Source organism: Pongo pygmaeus, chromosome 4, assembly GCF_028885625.2.
Source record: "Pongo pygmaeus isolate AG05252 chromosome 4, NHGRI_mPonPyg2-v2.0_pri, whole genome shotgun sequence".
Lineage (NCBI taxonomy): Eukaryota > Metazoa > Chordata > Mammalia > Primates > Hominidae > Pongo > Pongo pygmaeus.
The window spans coordinates 33,174,749-33,202,007 of NC_072377.2; the positions used below are offsets into that span (position 1 = coordinate 33,174,749).

A 27,259-nucleotide genomic window follows, 5' to 3' on the forward strand; every position below is an offset into this window, starting at 1 on the left:
CTAATGTTACCAAATAACCATAGTACAATTATCAAAACAGGGAAATTAACATTGGCACAATATTACTAACTAAACTACAGGCCTATTTGAAATTTACCACTTCTACTCCTAATGTTCTTTTTCTGTTCCAGGATCCAATCCAGGATCTCACACTGCCATTTAGTTGTTGTGTCTCCTTTATCTCCTCCAGTATGTGATAGTTCCTCAGTCTTTCCTTGTCTTTCATGACTTTGACACTTAAAAAAAAAAGTTTTCACTATGACCAAGCGGGGTTTATCCCAGGGATGCAAAGTTGGTTGTATATTTGAAAAGCCATCAACTTAATCCATCAAATTAAGGAAGTTAAAAAAAAAAAGGTCACATGATCATATCAATAGATACAGAACAAGCTTTTAACAAAATTCAACACTCATTCATGATTTTAAAAATAAAAAATAAAAAATTATAAAACCAGGAATATAGGGGAACCTGCTTGGGTTGACAAAGAACACCTACAAAAACCTCGCAGCTGATATCACAATTAATGGTGAAAGACTGAATGCTTTTCCCATAATATGGGAAACTAAGCAAGGATGTTCACTTTCATTACTCATTCAATTTGCCACTGGGGGTTCTAGCCAGATAAACAGGGCAAGAAATGAAAATAAAAAGCATACAGGTTGGGAAAGAAGAAAAAAGTCTGCTGTTTTGTGCAGATGTCATGGCTGTCTATGTAGAGAATCCCAAATAATCTACAAAAATTCCTTAAAGCTAATTAATGAGTTTAGCAAGTTCCCAAAATACAGGTTCAACATACAAAAATCACTTGTGTTTCTATATTCTAGCAATGAACATGTAGATGCCAAAATCAACAATATAATATCATTTAGTCAAAAAAGAAATACTTAAAAAATGTAAATTAAAAAATGTCTAAGTTTTTTTGCTGAAAACTACAAAACACTGATGAAACCACTAATGAAAGAAATAAAAAAATCTGTATTAATGAGAGACATACCTTGTTTATGAATTGGAAGACTCAACATGGTAAAGAAGACAATTTTTCTTACATTGAGGTTAAATAAATTTCTTATAAAAATTTCAACAAGATTTTTTTTAGATGTAAGGAAGATTATTTTAACTTTGACACTTTTCATGAGCCCATTATTTTGTAGAATGTCTTTCAATTTGGATTTATCTGGTATTTTTCCACAATGAGATTGAGTTTATGTATTTTGGTGAGAATACTGCAGACGTGATGTTGTGTCCCTCTCATTGCATAATACCAGTGCATAAGAAGGCATACTATATGACTTATTGCTGGTGATGTTTGGACAACTTTTTAACATTTCCTTTCCTATGAGTTTAATTTTTCTGCTTCTTGAAAGTTCTACTACACAGAGTTATACAGAATGCTCTTATACAACTTACAAAGTATACTTGGGGTTTCTGATTAGATCCTTTATATTTTACCTTTTACACCATATTTGCTCAGACTTTGTGCTTTGGTGTTTTTCTGCCTGAGAGGCTCTGCCATGAACTAGCTGTTAACTCTAAGAGTTAAGGGTTAAGAGATGGTTAAGAGCTTAATCCTTAACCCTGGCAAAGTAACATAACTCTGCCCTCCCCTGCAAGCCTTAGTTTCTTCAATGAGAATAATAATACTTATCTTATGGCGTCAGACTCAGTAATAAATGAGGTGATGTATATAAAATACCTTGCAAACTTCTTGGAATAACTATTTAATAAATGTTAGCTATATTTTATTAGTCCTAGCTTACTTTGACCATTACACCTAATACTTAAAAAATTATGTTATGTTTGTACATTTTTTCTGTGGTGTTAGGTTTATGGATAGATTTAAGGTCATACATTCTGTTATCAGGTTAGCCAATGTTAATATAATATATCCCAAGGACCTCGGTGCATTAGGAATTGCATCTTCATGCACCTAACCAAGACGTCCAGTTGTAGTGATTTTAAACAAATATAGAGATTTATTCTCTCACCTGAAACACATCCAGAGGTGGGAGGTTGAGGGCAGGGATGATGACTTCCTAGTGTCATCAGGAGTCCAAGCTGGTTCTGTTTTCCTGCTGCTCTCAATCTTAGTGCATAAAATCCATTCTCAAGATCAAAGATGGTGGCTAGAGCTCCAGGGATCATGTGTTAATTCTAGGCAAGACAAAGAGAAAAGACAACAGGTAAAAACAGACCCTCCTGGTTGACATGGTTCTCTGTGAAAGGCTTTCCCGGAAGCCCCACTCATTAACTTCTGCTTACATTTCACTGACTAGCTCTAGTGACAAGGGATATCAGGGAATTTGTGCTTTTAATTGGACTCACTGCTATCCTACATCAATTTAGGAATCTGTTACTAAGGAAGAAGAGCGCATGGATGTAGGAAGGCAACTGTCCATCTTCCACAGACTCTGGAGCACCTTTTTCCTTGGGGTAGAGGCAGTCAACAGAATCACATGGTGGGCAGAGTGACTTGGACCAAGGTTCTGCTATACATCAGTAGTAAAGGGCCTTGTTTGAAACTTTGTGCCCTAATAATCAGATATATAGGTTCATGAAAAGTTCTTCAACATCTACCTCTCCCTGGGCCTCTTCACACCAAACCCTATACTTGTTCTAGGAAAAGGCTTCTGTTTTATTTTATTATTTATTACTATTTTATTTTATTTAATTTTTTTGAGACAGAGTTTCGCTCTTGTCACCCAGGCTGAATTGCAATGGCATGATCTCAGCTCACTGCAACCTCCGCCTCCTATGTTCAAGCAATTCTCCTGCCTCAGCCTCCCGAGTAGCGGGATTACAGGCATGTGCCACCACGCCAGGCTAATTTTTGTATTTTTAGTAGAGATGGGGTTTCACCATATTGGCTAGGCTGGTCTCAAACTCCTGATCTCAGATGATCCGCCTGCCTCAGCCTCCCAAAGTGCTGGGATTACAGACATGAGCCACTGTGCCCGGCCAAGACATCTAATTTTAGTCACTACTTACTTGATGTTGGATTAAAAAAAAAATATTGATAGTGTGTCCATTTTTACTAATTACTAGATTGTTTGGTCTTGGTGAGCACTCAAAAAAAGATTCTCAGATTTGCCCAAATTATGTGATTATAGGAGTTCAGTGGGTAATATATTATGAGATAATTCAAGTGATTGAAAATAAGACTTAAAACATGGGTTTAAAAAAGTCTAGAAAGAAGATAATATATATTGCCCCATGGAGTTTTTAAAGGCACCGATTGACATTTTTGTCCATTGGCATTACCTACTTAGAAGGTGAGTTAGGTGGTAACTTATCTGGGCGATCCTGTCTAGAAATGTTATTATTGTAGAGCTTCCCTATCTTCCTGAGAACTCAGAGAGCACTAATTAAGATGAGAACAGAAGTATAGTAGAGATTGGTGATGCGCACAAATTAAATTATTTGACTGGCTAAAAATGGAAAAATAACAGAAAAACTAGGGAGAGATTAGAATTATGTTTTGCCATAAAAGTGATCCATGTACATTAAAGTCAATTTGGAACATAGAAAAAAGAAAAAGAATTCTCACATAATTCATCAATCATAACAGCTGCTAAACAGCTTTTGGCACTTCCCTTTCTGATATTTTTTCCTCTTCTACATTTGTTTTTGACGTTTTTGTCAATCACCGTATATGCAGTTTTAAATCTTAGAACACCCAAACTCTGATGAAATGAATGTAGGTTAGGTGGGGCATTGGTATCTGGAGTCTGGCTTGCATTTGGATCTTGTTCCTATCGTTTATTAGCTAAATGACTTTGGGCATGTTAATCTCCTTGAGCCTCAATTTCCTCATCTGTAAAATAGGGATTGTACTTAAATCTTTTTCAAAGAGTTGTTATGAGAATTAAAGAAAGAAATACTGCAGGTTGAACAGCCATATGGAGCTGTGCACAGTGGTATCCCCCATTAAGGGGTGCTGTTATTAACAATGGGTGTAATTGGACCAGCCTAGCCATGGCAAGCATGTGACAGTGGGTCGTTTGGAGAGGGTGGGGGTAAGCCAAGGAATGCAGATATTTTCTCTCCTTAAATGACCACCAGAGCTGAAGAGCCACAGTACTGTGGGGCCAGGCCAGGTGAATGCTTAGCATTCATTTCTTGGAGAGGTTCTGTGATGTCTCAACCATTCATTCAGGTGATGTATATTGAAAGTTTACTATGTGCTAGGTCCTCGGTAAGTACTGGGAACTACAGGATGGCACAGTTACGCCAACATGGGTACCCCTTATTGGCTGCAGCTCTTCAGCCACAGGATCGCTGGGCACAGGGCTTGGTGCTGAGCAGACTACCTTCATCTTTCATAAATATTCTGTACCCAGTGCAAGCTTGGGTGTTCAATACAGCATTAGAATCCACCACTCCTCTGCAAGTGCTTTCCTCAAGGTCACCAGTGAGCTTCTCATTATCAAATCCATTAGCCTTACCTGAGACCATGCTTCATGCCTCCAAAGCTGTGCCACCCAATGGAACTTTCTGCAATGACGGCTATGTTCTAGTCTGTGCAGCCCAATGTGGTAGCCACTAGCCACATGTGCCATTGAGCACTTTAAATATGGCAAGTGTGACTGAAGAGCTGAATTTTTAATTTTAATTACATTTAAATAGTCACACATGTGGCTAGTGGCTCCTCTGTGAGACAGCACTGCTCTAGAGCATTCGATCTTGTTGCCATTCATCCCTTTCTGGTAACCCTATGCTCTTAGCTTTGGTGACACAACATTCTTCTGGTTCTCTGTTAGCTCCTCTCTGTTTCCTCTTACTCCTCTTGCCCACTAAAAATAGCATCCCCCCAAAGTGTCTGTGCTCTGCCCTTCTCCCTCTGCTTTCTGCACTGTATTTCATATCTGGCGAGGCAGCCCCTGGTTTCTAACTTGGAGCCGTGTGGAAATGACACCCAGGATGGTCTCTAGTCCTCACTCCTGTTTTTGGCTTCGGACTAGTATTTCCACTTCTAGCCTGGTGGTCACTTGGGCATTCTGCAGTCACCTTGGATTTACCATACCCCTAACTGAAATAGTCATTTCCATGTCCTTCATCTGGCTCTGCTGCTGCTTTACTGTTAACCTGTTTTCCTTTTCTCTTTGGCGTCATCTGTGACATGCCTCCCTCTGTGTTGTCCCTCACTCCCTAACTGTTGTACAGTCTTGAGATTCCTCACACACAGTGCTCTGCCTTTGTTCTCAAGGGCTCTATCTCTTTTTTTATAATAAAAGTCAATGCTTATTGTTGAAAATTTACAATATTCAGAAAAATACCAAAAAAAAAAGGAAAGAAAAGAAAAGAAAACTTGCTCATAATTGTAACATCCCGAGAACCATTTTTAACTTTTTTGGTGTGACTTCCCACATATAACCTTCCCTAACCTCTTGCCTGGATTACTGCGGCTGTGAATGCTTGGTGTCTCCCCCACCCTAATCCACTGCTATTTCCCAAGGCTGATTCTCATCATATCACTCTTCCGCTCTGCTCATAAATCTCCAGAGGCACCCAGTTGTCTACTGCATTAAGTTTGTCCCCACTGATGGGGCGTCATGCCAAGCCGACCTCTGCTTTCCTAATGCTCAACAGCCCTGATATGGGAAATGTTACTGACACACCACAGTTAGAAATGCCCACAAAAGCAAGAAGTCATAGTATCAGTTATGGTTGGGAATAGATACCTATTTAGCTTGGCTTAAATTTAATAAGCACTACTATTTCCATCCTTTTTTCCAGGAAGCAAAACTCCAGGCTGAGCTCGGTGGCTCACGCCTGTAATCCCAACACTTTGGGAGGCCAAGGCGGGTGGATCATTTGAGGTCAGGAGTTTGAAACCAGCCTGGCCAACATAGTGAAACCCTGTGCCTACTAAAAATACAAAAATTAGCCGGGTGTGGTGGCGCATGTCTGTAACCCCAGCTACTCGGGAGGCTGAGGCAGGAGAATTGCTTGAACCCTGGAGGCAAAGGTTGCAGTGAGCTGAGATCATGCCACTGCACTCCAGCCTGGGTGACAGAGAGACATTCTGTCTCAAAAAAAAAAAAAAAAAAAGGGAAAAAAAGGAAAACAAAACTCCAAAGCCGTTACCTTTTAGATTGTGGTAGACAGATTTATTGTATTGGATTTTACTTCTTTGCAAATTAAAAAAAAGTTTTTGTCCGTTTTGGTCCCTGAGATAGTTGCAGTTTCTAGTCCTATGTGTATTTTCTAATTACACAGCATACAAGTCTGTAGAGTTAAGCATTTCCCTTCCCCTGGAGAGAACTTTTTTCCAGAGCTGAGAAACTCACACCCTCTTTGCCTGAGACATCACCTCTACTGAGTCTTGATACTTTGAGTCAATTAAAAATGAATCAATAACTATTTATCGCATGCCTGCAAGCAATGGGCTCCTCCATTGGACAAAGATGTCCTGAGCATTCTTAGGATTTGGGGTCTTCCTGGCAATGGACTTGGCCCCTTAACAAAGGCCATGCTCTATCTTGGTGATTGAGCATCCAGCTGGTTTTGCCTGCCTGATGGCTCACTGGCCCGAGCATGGGTATGGCTCTGCTCACACTGTGGCCTCCTCAGTGTCTGGGAGGTTTCGTGGGAGAGGAGGAAGACTTTGTCAAGTTTTGCTCGGTGGCCTGAAATTTAATTTTATGCTCATTGAGCACAGATTTAGTTCCTAATAAATTCTGTCCTCAGCTGTGTCTTATTTGTCTTTTAACAGCTCCCTGGCACATGTAAGCAATTAATAAATGGTTGCTATTATTAGGATTATGATTATACAGATGCCTCTGCAAACATTTTCTTTGTCTCTGCCTTTTCTCGGGCTCTAGACTAAGTGCCCAGCTGCCTCCTGGCTGTCAGGCACATTTGCACCTTTGCCTGTGCTGTGATGTAGGCTCAGCCAAGCATGCCTTCCAGCCTCCTCCCCTCCTATTAAAATCCTGTTCACACAGTTAGGACCTTTCTAATGCCTCTTCCTCACATGCAGTCTTCCCTCAGGTTAGAGCTCATTGCATCTTCCTCTCTGTGTTGTTTCTTTGTACCCCCCATAGTAAGCTGTGGTCCTACCTGTGATAACTTCAATTGTTTACATGTCACACCCTCAGCCTATCTCTTGTGGTGGAGACTGTATTTACAATGCTCACCCTGCCAATCTCAGGACCTTGCATAGTTCATAGATGTTTGTCTGATTCACACTGTCACAGAAATTCCAAAGCCACCAGGTCTTTGTTAAACTTCTTCAGGAAGAGTAAGTGAGTGCCACAAAGTCCTGGCCGTATATCCTAGAGACATTCTCACTGCTTAGCTGTTGGGTTTGAGGCCTCTGCCAAGGATGAGGGGGCTCAGGGCAAACAAATGACTTTGGCACTGGACTCCAGCAGGTGGAGTTCCTTGTATTTTCAGAGATCTCCAGGAATCATAACAATAATTCATAGAAAAAATAGCTTATTGTCAAAAGTTAGAGGTCCACCTTGCCTTTTGGGGCCGTGTAAGCCACATGTTTTCTTGAAAATAAAATAATGAAGAGAAAAACAATTATTCTTATTCATGTAATTTTTTGCTTTTGTAAAAGAGAGACCTGTGAAACACTGGGATACCTAGCTTCTCAATGCATCAGTTTTCTTATCTGTAAAATAAAGAGGATCATAGTACCCATATCACGGGGTCTTCTGAGGAGTAAATGTTTTTATGCATATGAAGTGCTCAATAAATAGAGCTTTTATTATTATTATTATATATGTGCTTAATAAATGTTAGCAATTTTTATCTCATTACCACTAATGCACTAATGGACATTGTCTAATAAATAATTTCTATGATGTTGCTAGCACGAGAGAGACACAAATCTTTGAGTTCACCTAAGCTACTAGTCACCCTGAAAAGATTCAAGAAATATCAATAATCTCAAACTTTTTTATTTTAACAGCACTAACTTTCTTTTTTTAAATTATACTTTAAGTTCTGGGATATATGTACAGAATGTGCAGGTTTGTTACATAGGTATACACATGCCATGGTGGTTTGCTGCACACATCAACCCGTCATCTACATTAGATATTTCTCCTAATGCTATCCCTTCCCTAGGTCCCCACCCCCTGACAGGCCCTGTTGTGTGATGTTCCCCTCCCTGTGTCTACGTGTTCTCATTGTTCATCTCCCACTTATGAGTAACATCACTAACTGTCTGACAGTTGTGCATATCCATTGCCATGCATCGCTGTGACCTGCTGTCCCACACACACATAACATCAGGTTTATTATACCACACTGGCCACTTGATTCACCTCCACAGTTGATTGTAGGTATTAAAAAAGAAGTATGAATGGCAAGGAATAAAAACTGAATTCTTTCTCTTACAGTGCTACAATTTTGGGGGTGGGGCAGGGCTGAAAATTGCAGTTACATGGTTATTACAAGGCAATTACCTCAACAGTACTCTTCTTTCTCGCTCACACTTCAAAGGAACACATGTCCAAAGGGCCTTCTTCTCCTTTAATGGTCTTGACGTTGTCCCATCATACCTAAGTGCAAACCTATGACAATACTTCTCTTCCTGGTTGCCAAAAGTAACATGTGGGGGCACCTCACAGTTGTGAAGGGAGAATGGCCTCTTTATGGTGGCTGGCTTGGAATTATAAATATTTTTATTTCTTCCGTAGGAGATGGCTCGTGGAAGAGAGGAGACAAACACGACTTTGAAGCTAAGCAAGCATACTCGTCCCTCCAGACAGTCACTCTACTGAGGACAGTGAAACCTGAGTTTGAGAAGTTTTCCATGGAGGTGAAAAGTTCAGTTGAGAAACAAGGGCTCAATATGGAGGATTATGTAAGTGCCTGATTATGAGCCTAGACCTTTAACATCCTGAAAACAGTCTTCTAATTAAATCAGAGATGACAGAGTGTCCCATTCTGAGCCATTCAAAAGTTCTTAGGTTCAGGTCTGAATGTCACTGTTGCCTTCTGTGTGTGTTTTTTTTTTTTTTTTCCTTTCTGGGTGGTTTTCCTCCTTCCCTCCCCAATATACCCACTATCATCTCTACCTTCACTTACACTTTTTTAGCTGCTGCAGGAAGGACAATTGCTTTTTCATGGGCACTTGTGGTGGTGCTGAGTAGAATGTCTGTAGGCTTCCATCACGTATTTGACTAAGAGAGTTTTGGGGGAGAAGGAGGATGAAGGAGTGCCAAAGGTTTGCATGCCTAATTTTTCCAAAGCTTGGTGGCAGCTGATATTTGAGGTTTTAGGAGACACTTTCTTTTGGCAGCCTGGCTTAGCATTCTGACTAGTCTGCTTGTGGACGGTGTTGTTGCCTCTTTCTGCTGGAAGTTGCTTCCTACTCACATATTGTAGGGCTTCACATTCCATTAGTGCTGTTGTTCCTATTGCATTTCAAGAGTGGACAAGAGTCAGAACCTCAGTTCAGACTGAGGATTAGGCAGAGGGATTCATCTAAGAGCTGGCACTGCAGGCAGCTGACCACACCTCATTTGGCATCATTGTTTTGACTGCCTCTGACATGCTTTGCTGCATGGCCAACATGCCACTCCTGTAAATCCCTTCTTAGAAAAGGATGTGATGGGCACCTTGGGCTAGCTGAGTAGGTGTGCTGGTCTTCAAAACTAATCAATCTACAGCATCCCAGACTGAAAAGGAGCACCTTCTTCCTCTTCTTCTTTTTTTTGAGTCAACATTTCGCTCTGTCTCTCAGGTTGGAGTGCAGTGGCGTGATCATGGCTCACTGCAGCCTCAAACTCCTGGGCTCAAGCGATCCTCCCAGTTCAGCCTCCTGAGTAGTTGGGACCAAAGGTACACACCCCCATGCTCAGCTAATTAGGAGCACCTTCTTAATGATAGGCATATGGCCTGGATAGTCTCTTCCCAAGTTGAATAATGATCAACTTCATAAGAGATGGCCACTTCCAAACAAGATTTCTCCTAGTTTCTCTACTTGAAGTACCACAGAGTACTGGCATTGGCCTCAGAGCTGCCTTCTGAGTCTAGATCTAGTGCTTCTGAGCTGTGTGATCTTGGAAAAATTGCTCAGTTTCCCTGATTCAAATTGCTTTTTCCTGTTGGGAGGATTTTGGATTATTTACCTGAAGCATTTAGCGCTATCCCTGTCAGAAAGTTAGAACAAAATAAGTGGTAAATCTTTTGTACCATTGTTGCAAGATTATACCTGTCTTTATAGGAATTTGTTATCAAATGACATACAAAGGGTCTTATAAACATTTTATTAATGTTTTAAATGTTACATATACTATGCTCACATCATTTAAAATACCTTTTGACTTTTTAAATCAGTGCTGTCTGGTAGTTATACAACGTGACCCAAAAGCGAGCCACATGTATAATTTAAAATTTTCTAGTTGACACATTTGAAAAAGTGAAAAAAAAACCCAGGTGAAATTAATTTTAATAATATATTCCAATTAACACAATATAAACATAATATTTCAACATTTAATTAATTAAAAAATTATTAATGAGATTTTAATGTATTTCTTGTACTATGTCTCGGAAATCCAGTGTAATTTTACACTTACAGCATGCGAAGCCGTTGTTCAAGTGCCCCATAGCCACACATGACTAGTGGCTACCATATTGAACAGCGTGTTCTGAATTACGAAAGAAGTAGGGTTTTTGCAACAGAGCCTACGTTTAAGGAAACATGTGATAGTGTTGTCATCATCCAAATCCTTTGTCTCAGAAATATGAAAGAACGCAAAGGGTACTGAACTTCCTTCAGTAGTGCCGCCAAATGTAGCCTGGGCCATTATTGAAAACATCAAACTCTTTTACATATGCCACTGTATATTGTTTTACTTTATTAGGTTCATATTAATTTTATGGTTTAAAGAGTCAACAATGGTGCCATATTGTCTGGCTTCCTCTCACTGGGAAAAAGTTGGCATCCCAGCCAGGAGTGGTGGCTGACGTCTGTCATCCCAGCACTTTGGGAGCCTGAGGCAGGCGACTGCTTGAGCTCAGGAGTTGAAGACCAGCTTGGGCAACATGGTGAAACCTCATTTCTACAAAAAATACAAAAATTAGCCAGGCATGGTGGCATGCACTTGTAGGCCCAGCTACTTGAGAAGCTGAGGTAGGAGGATCACCTGAACCCAGGGAGGTCGAGGCTGCAGTGAGCTGTGATTGCACCACTGCGCTCCAGCCTGGGTGGCAGAGTAAGATCCTGTCTCAAAGACAAAGTTGGCATCCCACTACTGGGTAATTCTTCTTGGTTATCTGTTATTCTGTGTTCATAATATTAAATCTTATTTTAATGGTAGTCTAAGCAAAATCTCACTGGAAAGGTATACCTACTACAAAGATTTATAGTATATTTCAAACCTGACAAGAGCACTTTAGAGATTATTTGCAGCCCTAGATTACCATCCTGCTTCCCTCTGATGGTGGGACTATTAAAACTGACTTTATAAATACATAAAAATTAGAATTTTAAGTAGAAGTTAGAGCCAACTATAATAACTTATTTTAGTTCTGAAGATGTGTCCATATTTTGTATGTATGTAGGTTTTAGTGGGGCTTTTTTTTTTTTTTTTTTTTGAGATGAGGCTTCCCTGTGTTGCTGTGGCTGCTCCTGGGCTCAAGTGATCCTCCTGCCTTAGACCCTGGAGTAGGTGGGATTACAGGTGCACACCACCACGCCTGGCTGAGTTGGGCTGTTGTGAACACCAGCTGCAGATGTTTATCAAGTTAGGTTGGACAGGTGGTCCTGGTGAGTATCATGGGAAGGAACTATGGGAGCCAAAGAGCCAGCACCTGTTGTGGCTGGGATCCCAGAGACTAGTCCTTGATCTAGTGTGGTGGGGGAGCCTGTAGGAGTCTGGGGTCTTCTCTCTAGACTCAGTCTTTTTGCTTCTCTTATTTGTGCTAATGAGTTGTCTCATCTGCTTACTTAGAACTCCAGTTCATGATGCCCATCATGAGCTCTTCGTTCTCTGCTATCCGTCTCGAATTCAGTGACTTTGGTGGACTCTCTCATTTGTTCTAAAATTTACCATGCATTTTCCAAAGAATCACATGACCTAGGAATAGTGACAGTTTAGTTTCTTTTAAATTCTTCTACTTTTAAGTATGCTTAATTGAAAGTGTCCTTAAGAAGCTGGGCACAGTGGTACATGCCTGTATTCCCAGGTACTTGGGAAGCTGAGGTGGGAGAATCGCTTAAGTCTAGGAGTTTGAGCCCAGACTGGATAACATGGATAACATATCAAGACCTCACCTCTAAAAAAATAAGTAAATAAAGTAATTTTTTAAAAATATAATTAAGTATGTGTATACTTAATTGAATTTAAGTATTAAATATATTGAATTAAAATTAAGTATAATTAATTAAATTAAAACTTTAAATGGCCTTGGGTGGGATCCCAATATGTATTAAATATAAGCAGTGATAGTGGGCATCTTAACTTTAATGTAAAGAGCATACAACAGAATTCATATCTGTTCACATCACCACTTAAACATGACGTTTGCTGTGGGGCTCGGGGGACACTCTTTATTAGACTGTGGCAGTTCCCTTTTCTCTCTTGTTAGTGAATCTTTTTTCTTTGGCAAAATGATTCCTTCTAATACGATAACTGAAACAAAAATAGCACATCAAGCATCAAGGTTTGTATAATGTAGGTTAAGGAAAATCTTTGGACATAGGTTTTTTACTTTAGGCGTTATGTATCATATGATACCACTGACTCTATTTCTTATATGTTAGTATTGCATTCATCATATTACCATGTTGTCAGCATCCTTAAAAAGGTTATGGTCTTCTGAAAATAAAAAATTTGAAACTTTAAAATATTTACAGACTATACTGAAGCATTGAGAGGATAGAGTAGCAATGATGTTTTTAGTAAAATTAATGTTTCATATTTTTAACTTACCAAATTTTGATGGATTAATGCCATTTTGTTTTGGTAAAATTGATCTCTTCTCTCCTCTATCCATCTCTTGCCCTCTCTCTTTTTAACTGACTTTTTAATAGAGGTAATTTCACACTTACATGCAGTTTTAAGATGCAATACAGAGAGATTCCTTGTATACATTTCCCAGTTTCCCGCAATGGTAACATTTTGGAAAATTATAAGATCACAACTAGGATATTGACACAGATGCAATGCAATCATTATGCTCAGATTTCCCAGTTTTACCTATACTCTTTATATGTGTGTGTGTGTGTATTAAGTTCTATGCAATTTTATTCTGTGTAGATTTGAGTGTTTGAATTTTATCAAATGCGTATTCTTACACATATTGTGATACTCAGTTTTTCTTTATTCTGTTATAAAGTTGTGATGTGAGTTGTATTAGTAGATGTTTCTGATTGTAACCATTTCTGCACTCCTAGAATAACTCAGGACCATCTCAACCTCAAGACTGAATTGTTCTATTTCCCAGTTCATATTTTGGAGAATATACTTATGGTTGAACCTACACATGCCTGCCTAGGTGGAGATTTTCAGGCTGGGTTGTCTCAAATGCTATTAGCAGCCTGTAAATTAGCTTCCCTGAGTCCAGTGTTCACTCCTGTTTCCCTCAGCTTGGGTGCTACATGTGTGTGGTGTGATAGAAAATAGCGTTGTTTAGGGCTAGTCTATCACTGGGGCTGTAAGTGTCGCATATACTATAATTGTCTAGTTATTAGTACATGTATCTTATGACAATGTCCCCACTATTCCTATGGGTACTATAATATTAAAAAAATGCATTTGTTCTTTTACTAGTGAACCAAGGGGAAATCTATTCCATTCTGATGCATCTTTTTTTTTTTTTTTTTTTGAGACAGGTTTTCGCTCTGTCGCCAGGCTGGAATGCAGTGGCATTATCCTGGCTCACTGCAACCCCTGCCTCCCGGGTTCAAGTAATTCTCCTGCCTCAGCCTCCCAAGTAGCTAAGATTACAGGCACGTGCCACCACGCCTGGCTAATTTTTGTATTTTTAATAGAGATGGGGTTTCACTATGTTGGCCAAGATGGTCTCGATCTCTTGACCTTGTGATCTGCCTGCCTCAGCCTCCCAAAGTGCTGGGATTACAGGTGTGAGCCATCTCGCCCAGCCTGCATCGTGTTTTAATGAGGCTCAGTGGCGACCACCGGAGGCAGTGCAGCCCAGTGGTTAAATACGCAGGCTTGGGATTTCATAGACCTGGCTGCCTCTTACAATTCTTATCTTGGGCACCTTTCTGAGACTTAGTTCGTTAGTTTACTGGCTATTAAATGGGAATAACAATTTTTGACTGACAAAGTTGTTCAAATAGCTCAAGAATTGTATAAAAATAATATTCACCACAATGCCAGGCATTCACTGGATGGTAAGCATTCATTGGTGCTTACCAATGATGAATACTTACCGTGATGAATACTTGGTAAGCATTCATCGGATGGTAGCTATCATTTCTCTTACTTTTGTTTCTTGTATTCCAGGCTGATATATATGACACTCTTGTATGCCTACTGCACGCAGTACTCTTACTCATCCTTCAGATTGTAACTCAAACACCACTTCCTCAGGACAGTCTTTCCTGACACCCCAGACTATGTCACGGTGCTTGGTTCCTTTGCATCACAGCACACCTCTTGGGTTGTAATTATACACTGATGTGTGGGATTTTCTGATTAACCTTTGTCTCTTCTACTGTAAACTCTACAAAAGCAGGAACTACTCTTGTTTCTGCCCACTCTTGCATTCCCTTACTGTGTACATGGCACATAGGAAATGGCCAAAGTACCTATTATTATTATTATGGTTATTATTTTTGTTATTATTGAATAGAAAGGACATCAAATCAAACACACTTCCTCTACAGTGGTGGAAACTGAGGCCGAGAAAGGTGGGGTGGCCTTTCCAAATGTAACTAGTATATTGCAGTCAGTACAGTGATGTTGGCTGGTGGTGGAGTCCTATACTTAGACCTTATTGGGTACACAAAGCCAAGTATTCAGTTTCACTTATACCATGGGAGATAGTGTGGGGATAGTAATGGGGTTTCACAGTGGGGGTTCTGAGGACCATCTGGAGGTCACCTGAAATCTAAAGTGAGAAGTAAAGCCCTACTGCAGAGGCTCTCAAGTGTCAGTGGAGCTCTAGGTATGGCTCAGACAAGTTTTTGCCAAGTACCCGCCTGGCCTTTTCTGGTGGTTTCTATTGGGTTGCCCATATGTGCAGTGGCCCTCACTCAAGGGCATCTTAATGGTGGTGCTTGGCCTCTGCCCATGAGCAGTTCCAATTCCAGAGCACTGGTATTTGGTTTTAGAATGCAGTGTGTGGTGGCCAAGCCAAGATTAGTTGCATCCCCTGACTCCTGCCTGGGTCAGTGACTTTCTTTTTCCACTACATCAGTCTGACCCTTTTAACAACAATGTACCCCATAAGGGGGCAAACCCATGACCTGAAGATTATGTGTCTCAGGCTCTACAAGTGAGCCTGGAAGCAACACAGGCTGAAGAATTTCCTTCCTTTCCCTGCACCCCACCTGCCCAAATACACACTTGTAAGATACTGGTTTCTCTTTCCTCTTTCAGACACTTGGCAAAGTCTGGCTAGGACTTCATCTCCTCTTCATCCTCAGTGACCTAGTTTTCCTATTTTTTTCTGAAGTATAAACCATCATTCCTTCTTCATCCTCAGTGACCTAGTTTTCCTATTTTTTTTCTGAAGTATAAACCATCATTCCTTTGATAATCAGATGCTGTTTTTTGAGTGCTCCAGAAGTATGAATGTGAGTCTGATCCTGGAAAATGAGTGGTCCCATCTGGGGTGGGATCCTCACTCCCTAAAAATACTTGAGCAGGTACATAAATATCCATGACTGTGAGCTCTGGGGGCCCATGAGAGCTGCATTCTTATGCCAGCATGCACAAAAAACAACATATACCTTAGTGTAAAGCACTCTGACACGCTGGTGATAATCACAGGAGTCTAGACAGTTTATTTTGTAGCAGATTGAATGTGGCATATATGTGAAAATATCCATGTTTCTAGAGAATCGAAATTAAACAGTGAGTTCACTTTGTTCTTTAGTAAGAGGTACCTTTCAAATTCATTCATGTTTTCATGAGCTCGTTAGGTGGATGTTTTCTTGACCTAGGGTGTATTAACACTTTATAATTATGTACAAAATGTTATGTGTAAGTGCACGTGTGTATACTTTTGGAGAGAAGGGTCAGCATCCATCATCTGATTCTTAATGGGGGTCAGTGTAGCAAAAAGTAGAAAATCATTGAATTAGACCATGGCTTGTCAGTATTCCATTCACCCAGTTACTGTCCTGAGCCCTGTTTATTCACATGGATAGGGTGCGACAACATTGTGTATGTCAGATTGCACTGAAAAATCACTCCCTTGGAAGAAACTAAACAAAGACCTAAATGCTTGAATGCTACCTTATCTTACATGATAAAAACCATTAGTTTTATTTCTGAAATGAAAGATATATTCATTTTTTTATTCTGGACTAGGGAGACAGTTCAGTCTTTTCAATTCCCAGTGTTTTTGCATTATGCTTTTAAGAGTAGACTTAAATTTGTCCCTGCTACTACTTCTCATGTTAGACTGAGTCAGTGTGGGAGACAGATTTTCCTCTCAGTCAGCTTATTTGGCTTTTCTGGCCTGTAAATTTCACTTTTGACTTGACGCACTCTCCTGATTGTGTTTGGCACTTTTGAGACCCTTTCACTGACTGGCCCTTTAACAGTTGGTTCTGTCTTTGGGTGAAGTTCACATTCCTTCCCTCATATTGTTGTTGTTTAAGTCAAAATAATACACAACTTTCTAGATCGAAAGGGCCCAATATAATGAATTAAATGATACACAATTAAATGATACACAACAAATTAAATGATAAATAATACACAACTTTCTAGATTGAAAGGGCCCAATATAATGAATTAAAAATACATTCATAGTACTAAAGGGTTATAGATAAACATGAATCTTCTTTTCTGTCATTCTCTACTTCTAACTCCCATTTCCGTAGAGACAATCATCATTAATGTTTTATCTGCTTTTCTGCTGTTTCTCTCCACATTTCTAAAATCGATTATCCATATTGCTGTTTTTGATAGTAAAAATTTTGATATTATCTCTTGACTTCCTAAAGTGGAAAAAGATTTAGCTAGCTCTTTTATGTACTTTTTCTCTGCCAGTTCTTCCTTTTCCTTCTACCTTCCCAATACTTTACAACATAGTTTCTGGTTAAAAATACATTCATAAAATAAAATGTGAAGAAAAGCTAAAAAAATTCAGAGCTTTTATTATTATGACCATATAAATATTTATAGTAGAACCATATAGTATTCTACAATTTCATATCCTTTCCAGTACAGCTTTTTGTTTCTCTGGCCTTACTAATTGCCTTAGTTTTTATTTGCTTCTGTGCCTATGTAGTTCTTACTGTTTCATTTTCACTTTCCCAGCCAAACATTTTAGATAATGTTAATTTTTTAAACCCTTTATCTTCCTGCTCTAATCTAGAGCAATTTATTTCTCCAATACCACCTGGAAATGTCCTTCAGTTCTCTATTATATCTCTTTTCTCAGGTATCAGATCTCCTTTTTTCTTAAATTTCCCCATGGTTTTGAAGAAGAAAGGAGGTATGCATTTTTTTTTTTTTTGAGATGGGGTCTCACTCTGTCACCCAGGCTGGAGTGCAGTGGTGCCATCTCAGCTCACTGCAACCTCCACCTCCTGTGCTTAATAGATCCTCCCACCTCAACCTCCTGTGTAGCTAGGACTATAGGCGTGCTTCCATGCCCAGCTAATTTTTGTATTTTTAGTAGAGACAGGGTTTCATCATGTTGCCCAAGCTGGTCTCGAATTCCTGTGCTCAAGCAATCCTCCTACCTCGGCCTCCCACAGTTCTGGGATTACAGGTATGAGTCATCATGCCTGGCAGGAAAATCTTTTGAGACTTTGAGTATCAGAAAACATTTTGTTTTAGTCTTACATTTAATTGAGTTTAGCTGGGTATAAAATTTTCTTTGAATATTAATTTTCCTCAAAATTTTGATACTGTTATTCTGCTATTTTGTAGCTTTTGGTGTTACCATTCTGATTATTTATATTTTTCATGCTTTCTTTTTCTCCATCTCTAGAAGCTTTTAGTATTTTCTCTGTATTGTTGATTGTATCAGTAAGGATCTAGTCAGGAAAATAGAGCCTATGCCAGGTGATTCAACAGGGATTTAATATGAGGAATTACCTTTAAGGTGTAGAAAGAGCTGAGACGCCAAATGCAAGAATAATGCAAGCCAGAGATTAGCAACAGCAGAAAGCATTACCACCTGTAGAGCTGGAAGGACCAAGGAAGAGATAGTTTTCCTAAGACTCCAAAGGTAGGGTTGCCCTGGGAGATAAAAGGATAGAGTAAATGCAGGTTCTTCTAGAGGTGCTGCCCAAGGCAAAGGGAAAGTGGGAGAAATATCCTGGCTTTTTTCTTCTTTCTGGTGCTAGTCTCCCACCAGTGCTTCTTCTTGGCTGAACCAACTAGATGTCAGCTGACAGGGAAAGGGACCTGGAGGAGTCATTTTCATATGATATAGGGCAGAGTAAAGCAGATGAAGGGAGGGGAATGAATTGGAGGGGAATGAAATAGGCAGACAACTGGACTCACTGGTGTTCTGAAATTTCACAATAATATGAGCGTTTTTACATCCTTGTTATGAGTACTTTTTGCTTGCTTTTTCTGGAACTTTAAAATGGGATGTTGGCTCTTCTCAGTTGATTCTCTAATTTCTCTCCTATTTTCCAACCCTTCTTTTTTCTTTTACTTTCTGAGAAATTGACTCAACTTTACCTTCCAGCCTATTTATTGAATTTTCAATTTTTGCTGTCATATTTTTAATTTCCAACAGCTCTCTCTTGTTTTCTGTGCCCCCCTTTTAAAAGATAGCACCTTGACTTGTTTCCTGCATACAATATTTTGTCTTTCTGAGTGCATGCTTTCATCAATTGTAGAATACACTTTTAAAAAATATTTTAACTTATCCAAAATTGAGATTCATTTTATTATTGGTGGACTGTCATAATTTAATAAGTAGAATTTTTTCTTTCTAAGGGCAACTTAGAAAAAAAGGTGCTTCTTACAATTGCAGGTATATTACATTTGTTGAGATAAGGTTTTTTCCTTTGAGAACTAAATCAGAAGGAAAAAAAGAGATTTTAAAAAAATTTTTCTTTTACTTTCTGCATAGTGTATGCCTTTCAAGTTCATTTTTTTCTATTAATTTTGATCTTTCTCTTTTATATTATAAACTTTTCTTAAACTTTTGGTAATCCTTAGCTGTTTATATTTAAGGGTGAGCCACTATGGAGCTTTCCAGAAGCTCTGTGTGTATGAGTGGAACTTGTTATAGTGGTGAACTTTACTATAGGGTAATAATGTATCAAGCTTATTATTCAAGGGATTATCCCAAATATGAATATCTGGAAGTTGCTTACCTTAGGTTGGTCAGTTTCACTACAAAATTCTCCTCTAAATTCCTTCTTGAGGGTCATAAGGCTGCCCTATATTCTGGGGGCCCAGGGAGTGAAAGTCTCACCTTTAGGACTGCAGACTTATTACTTAAACCCAATTTTCAGTTTTATGCTTCACCCAATCTTCAGCTATGCCTGGTACCTTCCTGTTCAGATCTTCTTGGCTTCAACATCTTCAGACAATAAAACAAACGCCTTTTGCCTAGATGGGATGGGCACTTTCTTCTGTGTATAAGGTTAGGGAGGAGATCCGACTCAATTTAAGGTTGAAAAATGGGATAGTTACATAAAAATAATTATGAGAGCTCCTTATACAGACTTTTAACTAATCTTGCTGTTTTCAGTGCCACTGCATCCCCCACCTCCAGAGGTGACAGTGACTCCAATTCTAGAGCCTCTGAACTGGATTGGCTTTGCTTCTTGTTGGAGTTCCCTGCCACCCTCCTGTGTACACTTTGGTTGTAGTTTTTCAGTTCTATTGAGTCAGTTACCTTTTCTGAACTTCCAACATTTTGTTGATATTTCTTTCTTTTCTTTCCTTTTTTTTTTTTTTTTTGAGACGGAGTCTCACTCTGTCACCCAGGCTGGAGTGCGGTGGTGCAATCTCGGCTCACTGCAACCTCCGCTTCCCAGGTTCAAGCAATTCTCCTGCTTCAGCCTCCCTTGTAGCTGGGACTACAGGCACCGGCTACCACGCATGGCTAATTTTTGTATTTTTAATAGAGACAGGGTTTCACCATGTTGGTCAGGCTTGTCTCCAACTCCCGACCTCAGGTGATCCGCCCACCTCAGCCTTCCAAAGTGCTGGGATTACGGACGGGAGCCACCCCTCCTGCTTGTCGATATTTCTTATCTGCTATTTCCTTTCTGTACTCTTTAGACTTGTAGGTTTATGTCTTAAAACATTTATTTATTTCATTTTGGTGGGGATTTTAGAAAGAATCTGTGTTTATATGGCTGTGATTTACCTGAAGTCTCTTCTGTATTGTTGACTCTCAGTACCATGCAAGTGTTCAAAGATGGTGGTGCCATTTTTTGTGGGGTGGAGGTGGGGTGGGGAATAATCTTATCAAAGCAGGGGAAAGAGAGACAGGATGTATTTGAGAGAGCGAGTGAACATATGTTTTGGTCCAAAATGCCCTAGCTCCTTTAGAAATTCCCATTTGGTTATAGTTTCCTTCTAAGGGCTGCTTTTCTTCATTTACTAACTCAGTGCATTCTTTTACCCTTGTGGACATACCTGACTTCTGTGATTCTTTAAAAGCAACTACAGACAAGCAAAACACACGAACAATAATGCATACCAATTGCTTTGCCAGGTAACAACAAAAAGGGTGGTGTCTTGCAGGTTTGTCATCTTGGTATATGAAGACTGTTGATTTTACTTTATGTCTGGAGCTGTTTCCTCTAACATAGCTCTTTGTCGGCTTTTAAAAATGCATCTTTACTACATGGACAAGAACATCATTTAGGGATCCTGTTCCCAGTGTAAGGAGACTTTTAGGTTTTAAAGTAGATTTTAAAAAATTGAGCTGAGTCAATTTTAAGGTAAAAAAAGGGATATTTACATAAAAATAATTGGAGATATTTGTGTCCTGGCAGGTTATTTGTAGTTTATCACAGTATAATGTAGCAATTTTATACCCTTTCTACAATCTGTTAGAACTCTTTTGTTGTAAAATAAGAGAGAAAAAGGTGAAAAATATTTGAGGATAATAAACTTGTTGAAAGGGCCGCAGTTACCTTCCATTGTACCCTTAGAGAGCAGAGACCATCTCCTCTGAAATGAATCCACCCTGTAGTAATCTCCATTGTTGCAGACAGCATCCTTCTAGTGCCAAAGGAGGGAAGGCAGGGTCCTGACTGTGGCCAAGCACAGCGGACTTGGGCTGAGAAAGCCCTTGGCTAGGTCCCTCATCTTCCTGGTGCTTCCTCTGTTTTGCAGCCAGACATTTGGTCCCCCACCACAAGGGGCCTTCCCATTCCCCAGATTTTGTTATTACATGCAGGCAAACAGTGTTTTTCTAATAGTCTTAATTTAGAGGCTGAGTTTCATTGTTGTTATCTCGGTATGGAATTTACTTAGCCCTTATTGACAAATCAGAGTCCCAATAATCACAGGCACCCCTTCTCACCCCCCATTTGAGGAGAATGTTGTTACAATCAAGTATTCTGCTGCTTGTAACACTACATCAGAAACGTCTCTTGGAAATTTTCATTACTCCAGCTTTAAAATACAAAGGGCCAGCTTTTCTTCAGCTCTAAACTGTCACCGTTCTATGGTGTGTAACTGTTTCTCAATGCAAAACCCACGGTTGTATACACAAGTTAAGTAATTGCAATGTTCTGTGTCCAATATGTGTTTGCAAAGATACAGTTGCAAGTGTAGTTTTGCAAACATAAAGTTAGAGCCTAGTTTTTAAAAGTGGGTCAGAATTTCTCCAGTGAATTTCAGAGATCGGATATATATATTTTTTGGTTTTGTTTCATCAAAGAAAGTTGTGTTAGTTATAAAGAACATGTAAAGTACATTTTAAATAAAATAATGCTGCATCCTGAGTACTTTGGCTTTCAAATTCAGTTTTATACTTCTTAATGCAACCTCTGTTCTTGTTTTTGGGGTAGAATTTGGTAAATGCTGTTTTTATTTCTAACCAGGTATTCTGAGCAGAGAGTGATTTTATAACCTTGGATATTTGCTCGTTTGAGGTTAGCAGGCCACCCGTAGCTTGTTTTTTCTCCTTATTTAGAAGTGAAAATTTAACTAATTAAACAAATACCCCAGTAGTAACCAACACACAGCAGTATTGATAGGGAGGTGGGATGTGTGTTTGGGCATTCCCTCTCTCCCAGGTCTCCCTCTGACACTCAAATATGAAACAAGAGGTTGAGGAGCAGGTGGTTTATCTAGCCAAGGTGTTTGAAAGGGACTGGATTTAATAAGTAATTGTTTAGAATAGCCCAGACGTCATATGTTGGAAAGTCTAAAATGTTGAAAAACAATGCTCTAATTTCCTTAAATGAGGGAGAAGTGTCAGCATTAAAGCTGTTTAAACCAACTTGGGGCTGGGCGTGGTGGCTCACACCTGTAATCCCAGCACTTTGGGAGGCCAAGCCAGGTGGATCACCTGAGGTCAGGAGTTCAAGACCAGCCTGGCCAACATAGTGAAACCCCGTCTCTACTAAAAATACAAAAAAGTTAGCTGAGTGTGGTGGCGGGTGCCTGTAATTCCAGCTACTCAGGAGGCTGAGGCAGGAGAATCACTTGAACCCAGGAGGTGGAGGTTGCAGTGAGCCAAGATCATACCATTGCAATCCAGCCTGGGCAACAAGAGTGAGTCTACACCTCTGAAAACAAAAACAAAAACAAAAAACCAACTTGGATTTTGATACTAGTTTTGCACAGAAGCAGTATGGGAGGTGACATTATTTGAAAAGTTATCAGATCATCAATAAAATCTTGGCCAGACACTTCCTGCCCTCTTGCCTTGTACAATATCATTTAATTGGAATTGTATACTCCTAGAGAAAAAATTTTAAGCTAATGGAAGAAGCTAATGGGAGAAATAAAATGAAGCTGTATTTGCCCCCCTTCCAGCGAGACTACAAGGCTGGGCTCTTCTGCTGGAGCTGCATCTGGATAGAAGGAAGCTTTCCCCTCCCCTCCTTCACCCTCACTCCCTTTCTTTAAAGTCAGCTAGGGAATAATTTGTCCATATAAAAAGGTCCTTTCACGCACTGGAGGGCTTTGCTAATTGTATTTGAGAGAATAAAAGTAAACTACAAGTTGGCTTTTAACAACAGAAAAATAATGAGTTCGCATGGCAACATGTTTAATAAGATTAGTTTTATTAGGAAAATGTAATCAAGTGGACTGAGGTGTTGCAGGAGGAATGGCTGATTAAAAGCCATTCATTTTCTCTAGCTAAAGAACTATCAGTTGGCTTTCAGAACTCATTTAAATAAAGAGGTATTAAAATCTAAAAAATATATGTTACTCCCATTTTCTTGGACTACAAGGGAAACTTGTTTATTCCTCTAATATTTACTTAGCTTTAGTTGTGCAAAAGTAGAATATTTGAAGAACTTGGGAATCTCCTGATTAGAGTGTTTTTCGTTTGATTGTAAATAAGTATTTGCTTGCAATTGGCACATATTGGCAGGTATGGATTTATTAATTTCAAAAATACTATTGAAGCGGTACAATCTGAAAATATGAAGAGCCACAATACCTGTGAAAAAGGTCTTTTCCAAGCAATGAGCTTCATTTTGTCCTTCTGAAAGATAGTCACTGTTTTTTTTCCATTATGTGTGGTAATGTAATTAATTTCAGTTAGAAAGATGTTTTGCAATGATGGTGACAATATACTTAAATATGCATCACTAAAATAGCAATGCAGCATGGGAATATGTTTTAAATTGAAATGCTATGCTATTTTCTTTTTTTTTTCCTGTATGAAGGAGAACGGCACTTCAGTTAATTTGGCCAACTTCACAATTGAAACACAATTTAAATTCTTGTTGGAATAGTCCAATCACTTAAAATATGGACTATAGACACATTACCAGTTCATCCTGTAGAAAGAACGTGTATCAGCTCTAGCAGTTATACCCATCAGTGTAACTGAAGTAGTCTGAGGCAAAGCTGTAGAGGATAAAAGCTCAGATTTCCTTTTTTTTTTTCTGCCTTTCTCACCCCTTCCAATGCCTCTAAGCACCTCAGGGTCTCAGCATCCTTTTTTTTTTTTTTTTTTTTTTAACTTGGTGAGGAACTCTTGTACAAAATATTAGAGGTTCAGTAGAGTAGCTTTACCAGGACATTGCATTTAAAGGAGGAACCTGGAAAAGGAAGGCTTAAAGTAAACAAATTTAAAGGTGATATTTTGCTGTCAATCACAGGAGATGAGAGTGTCCCTCAAATGCCAGGATTTACTCCTTTGATAAGAGAGCCCTGCTCATGAGACATGTCTTCAGTCAGACCACCTGATGACCACATTTACAACTTAAACTCCCCTGCATGAAGTTTTGCATTGCACTAGTAAAGCGGAAACAATATTACTCTGCATTTTAGATCATTTGACAGGACCCAGAAAGGCATGCTCATGTAGTCAGCCTTCCAGCTTGGAAGAAGAGAGACTGACAGGCCACTGCCAGCTTCCTTGGCCACTGTACTAACCAAGGACTCTGGTGTTTGATACCGACAGCAGCCACAGTTTTTTTAAGTCTTAGGGCAGAGTTCTGGTTCATAAGGCCTGGCCATTGATGCTGCTATCCATGTGGGTAGATGTGGTGGAGGAGCCCAAGGTAGTGGTTCAATAAATATTAATTGATGGGTATTAAAACAATCGATGGCCCAAGGGCATGCCACCTCGTGTACCAGAGACTTTAATTTGTTAAATGAAGTAAACCACACCGAGTTGCTCTTGGAAGTTATGAAAAATGATTGTAAAGGGTTTTTTTTACAAGCACTTTGAGTGATAGTAGCCAAAGAAAATAGTCCCAGCAGCCGAGTGTAGAACCTTCCCGTGGCCCTGCAAGCAGTGTGTATGTAGTAACAGTTTTAAGTGATATACTTTCTGGGGTCCAGCCAATTGTTAAGAGAGAGGAACTAGAATAATATATTGCTGGGGATTCAGCCCTCTTACTGATCATAAAATTTCAAAGGAGCTCAAGCTGTAGGAAATTAGTTTGGATTAGTATTTATCTTCTGATTTTTTTTCTCCTCTGGGGTGAACTTGCTTCTTCTATAAAGATCTTAAAAAATCTTGCCCCACAGACTGTGATTTGGAGGTGGGGAGGGGGGTGCAGAGAGGATTATTTTTTGTATAATAAACAATATGACTATTGGCCTGAATTTGAAGACCTTTATTAATTATTTCTTCTACCCAGATATCTCTATGTGGGATAATTACTAAATCACTGATGTTGGAAAGCTGTGTTTCTACCCTATCTTAAAGAGATTTAATTTCTTTTTTTTTTTTTGAGATGGAGTCTTGCTCTGTAGCCCAGGCTGGAGGGCAGTGGCCTGATCTCCGCCCACTGCAAGCTCTGCTTCCTAGGTTCACGCCATTCTCCTGCCTCAGCCTCCTAAGTAGCTGGGACTACAGGCGCCCGCCACCATGCCCCGCTAATTTTTTGTATTTTTAGTAGAGATGGGGTTTCACCATGTTAGCCAGGATGGTCTCGATCTCCTGACCTTGTGATCCGTCTGCCTCGGCCTCCCAAAGTGCCAGGATTACAGGCGTGAGCCACTGCGCCCAGCCAAGAGATTTAATTTATTCGTTAGTCAACAATTCTGTGTGAGATTGACATACCAATTTTCCCACTGTTGCCACACACATTATATTCATTTCGATCTTAGGTTATTTTTCCTTTTCTGTGCTCAGTGGTGACATATATTTATGGTAACCATGTGTTCAAGAATTCCTTGGATTAAACAGATTTCAGATGTGGTTTATTTGACCTCTCAGTGCACATATATTTTTGTTAACCACTTGACTCTCCCTATCAGCACGCATATAGTTAAGCCTGAAGATGGTTGGTGATTGAACCCATATATGCACCCTCCAGCACTCCCTGAGCAGCTCCTCTGGGTAAGGTATTGTACTACGTGCTGTGAGGACAATTTAGCATCTGTGTTGGGGTTCCCTGGTGGGTCGAAATAGATGAGTAGATATGAGCCTCTTATGTGAGGCAAATACAGGGAATCCAAGCTTAGAACTAGAGACATATTAGACACATTTAAGGAATAGTGAAATAACCCCGCTTGAATGGATGGATTTCTTAGAGGAGCAGTTTGGAAAGATCTGTGTCTTTTTGAAATTTATTCCTTCCTTGACTGCCAAAACACCAACATCTCCAAGTTCTCTACGTACATTGCCGCATCCTTCTTTGTCTTCTTTGATGACGCCTCTTTTTTACTTGCTCCACAAATATTGATGTTTTCCAAGCTTTTTCCCTTGGCCCTTTTCTCTCTAAACACTATTTCTAGGCAACACATCTGCTTGCTGAGCAGGTTGTTCACCTCTATGTGGATAAGACCTAACCTTCTGTCTCTGACTCCAACCTCTCTCCTGAGTGACAGCCCCCACTTCCAGTTTCCAGCTGGCACCTCTGCCTGAGTAGCACTGTGTCTATCTACGTCACCTCCTGACTGCTCCATTCGGAGCTCTGTGACCAAGCCTGGAAGAGGAATCAAGGAAGACGAAAGTCTGCGTTCAAAGAGCTTGTTTTGCCCACAGAAGAGTGTAGGAACGCAAGGGGATAGTAGTAAAAAGTATGATTTCCAAGGATTTTGAAAATTGAGCCATTCCAGGCAATAATAAGGTCTATAGGCTTGCTACCAAAAGGGAGGTCTATGGACCAGTGGCATTAGCATCACATGGGAGATTATAGAAATGAAGAATCTTAGTCCTCCATTCCTCAGATCTACTGAATCATGATCTGCATTTGAACAAAATCCTCAGGGGGCACTGTCTGCACATTAAAGTCTGAGAGACATTGGTAGAGAGTTTGTGCATAAAAATGAATTGACGAAATTGAATGGAGATGAAATAATGGTGGGCAAGGAACCAAGAGGCTACGGTGTTGAATGAATGGATAATGCACAGGGACATTGAAGTGGCTCACCAGGAATGCCATAGAATGTGGGTGGAGAAGAAGAATGTGAGCTGACTTCTGACCTCTGTAATGTATTCATTATGCCCTGAGAGTGAGGGAGGGCACTTGTATCAGATGATAAAAATATTTGACAGATAAGATTTTTGATGTCTC

The 27,259-nt window shown here is 39.7% G+C and overlaps 1 protein-coding gene across 2 annotated transcripts in view; it reads left to right on the forward strand.

The window, feature by feature from the left end:
* Positions 1-27,259, forward strand: part of NPR3 (natriuretic peptide receptor 3) — an 85,992-nt gene that overhangs the window by 19,523 nt on the left and 39,210 nt on the right. For both annotated transcript variants that reach the window (XM_054489361.2, XM_054489360.2), the window contains one exon: positions 8,652-8,818. In XM_054489361.2, coding sequence (XP_054345336.1) covers positions 8,652-8,818 — 167 coding nt within the window. The remainder of the gene's footprint in view (positions 1-8,651; positions 8,819-27,259) is intronic.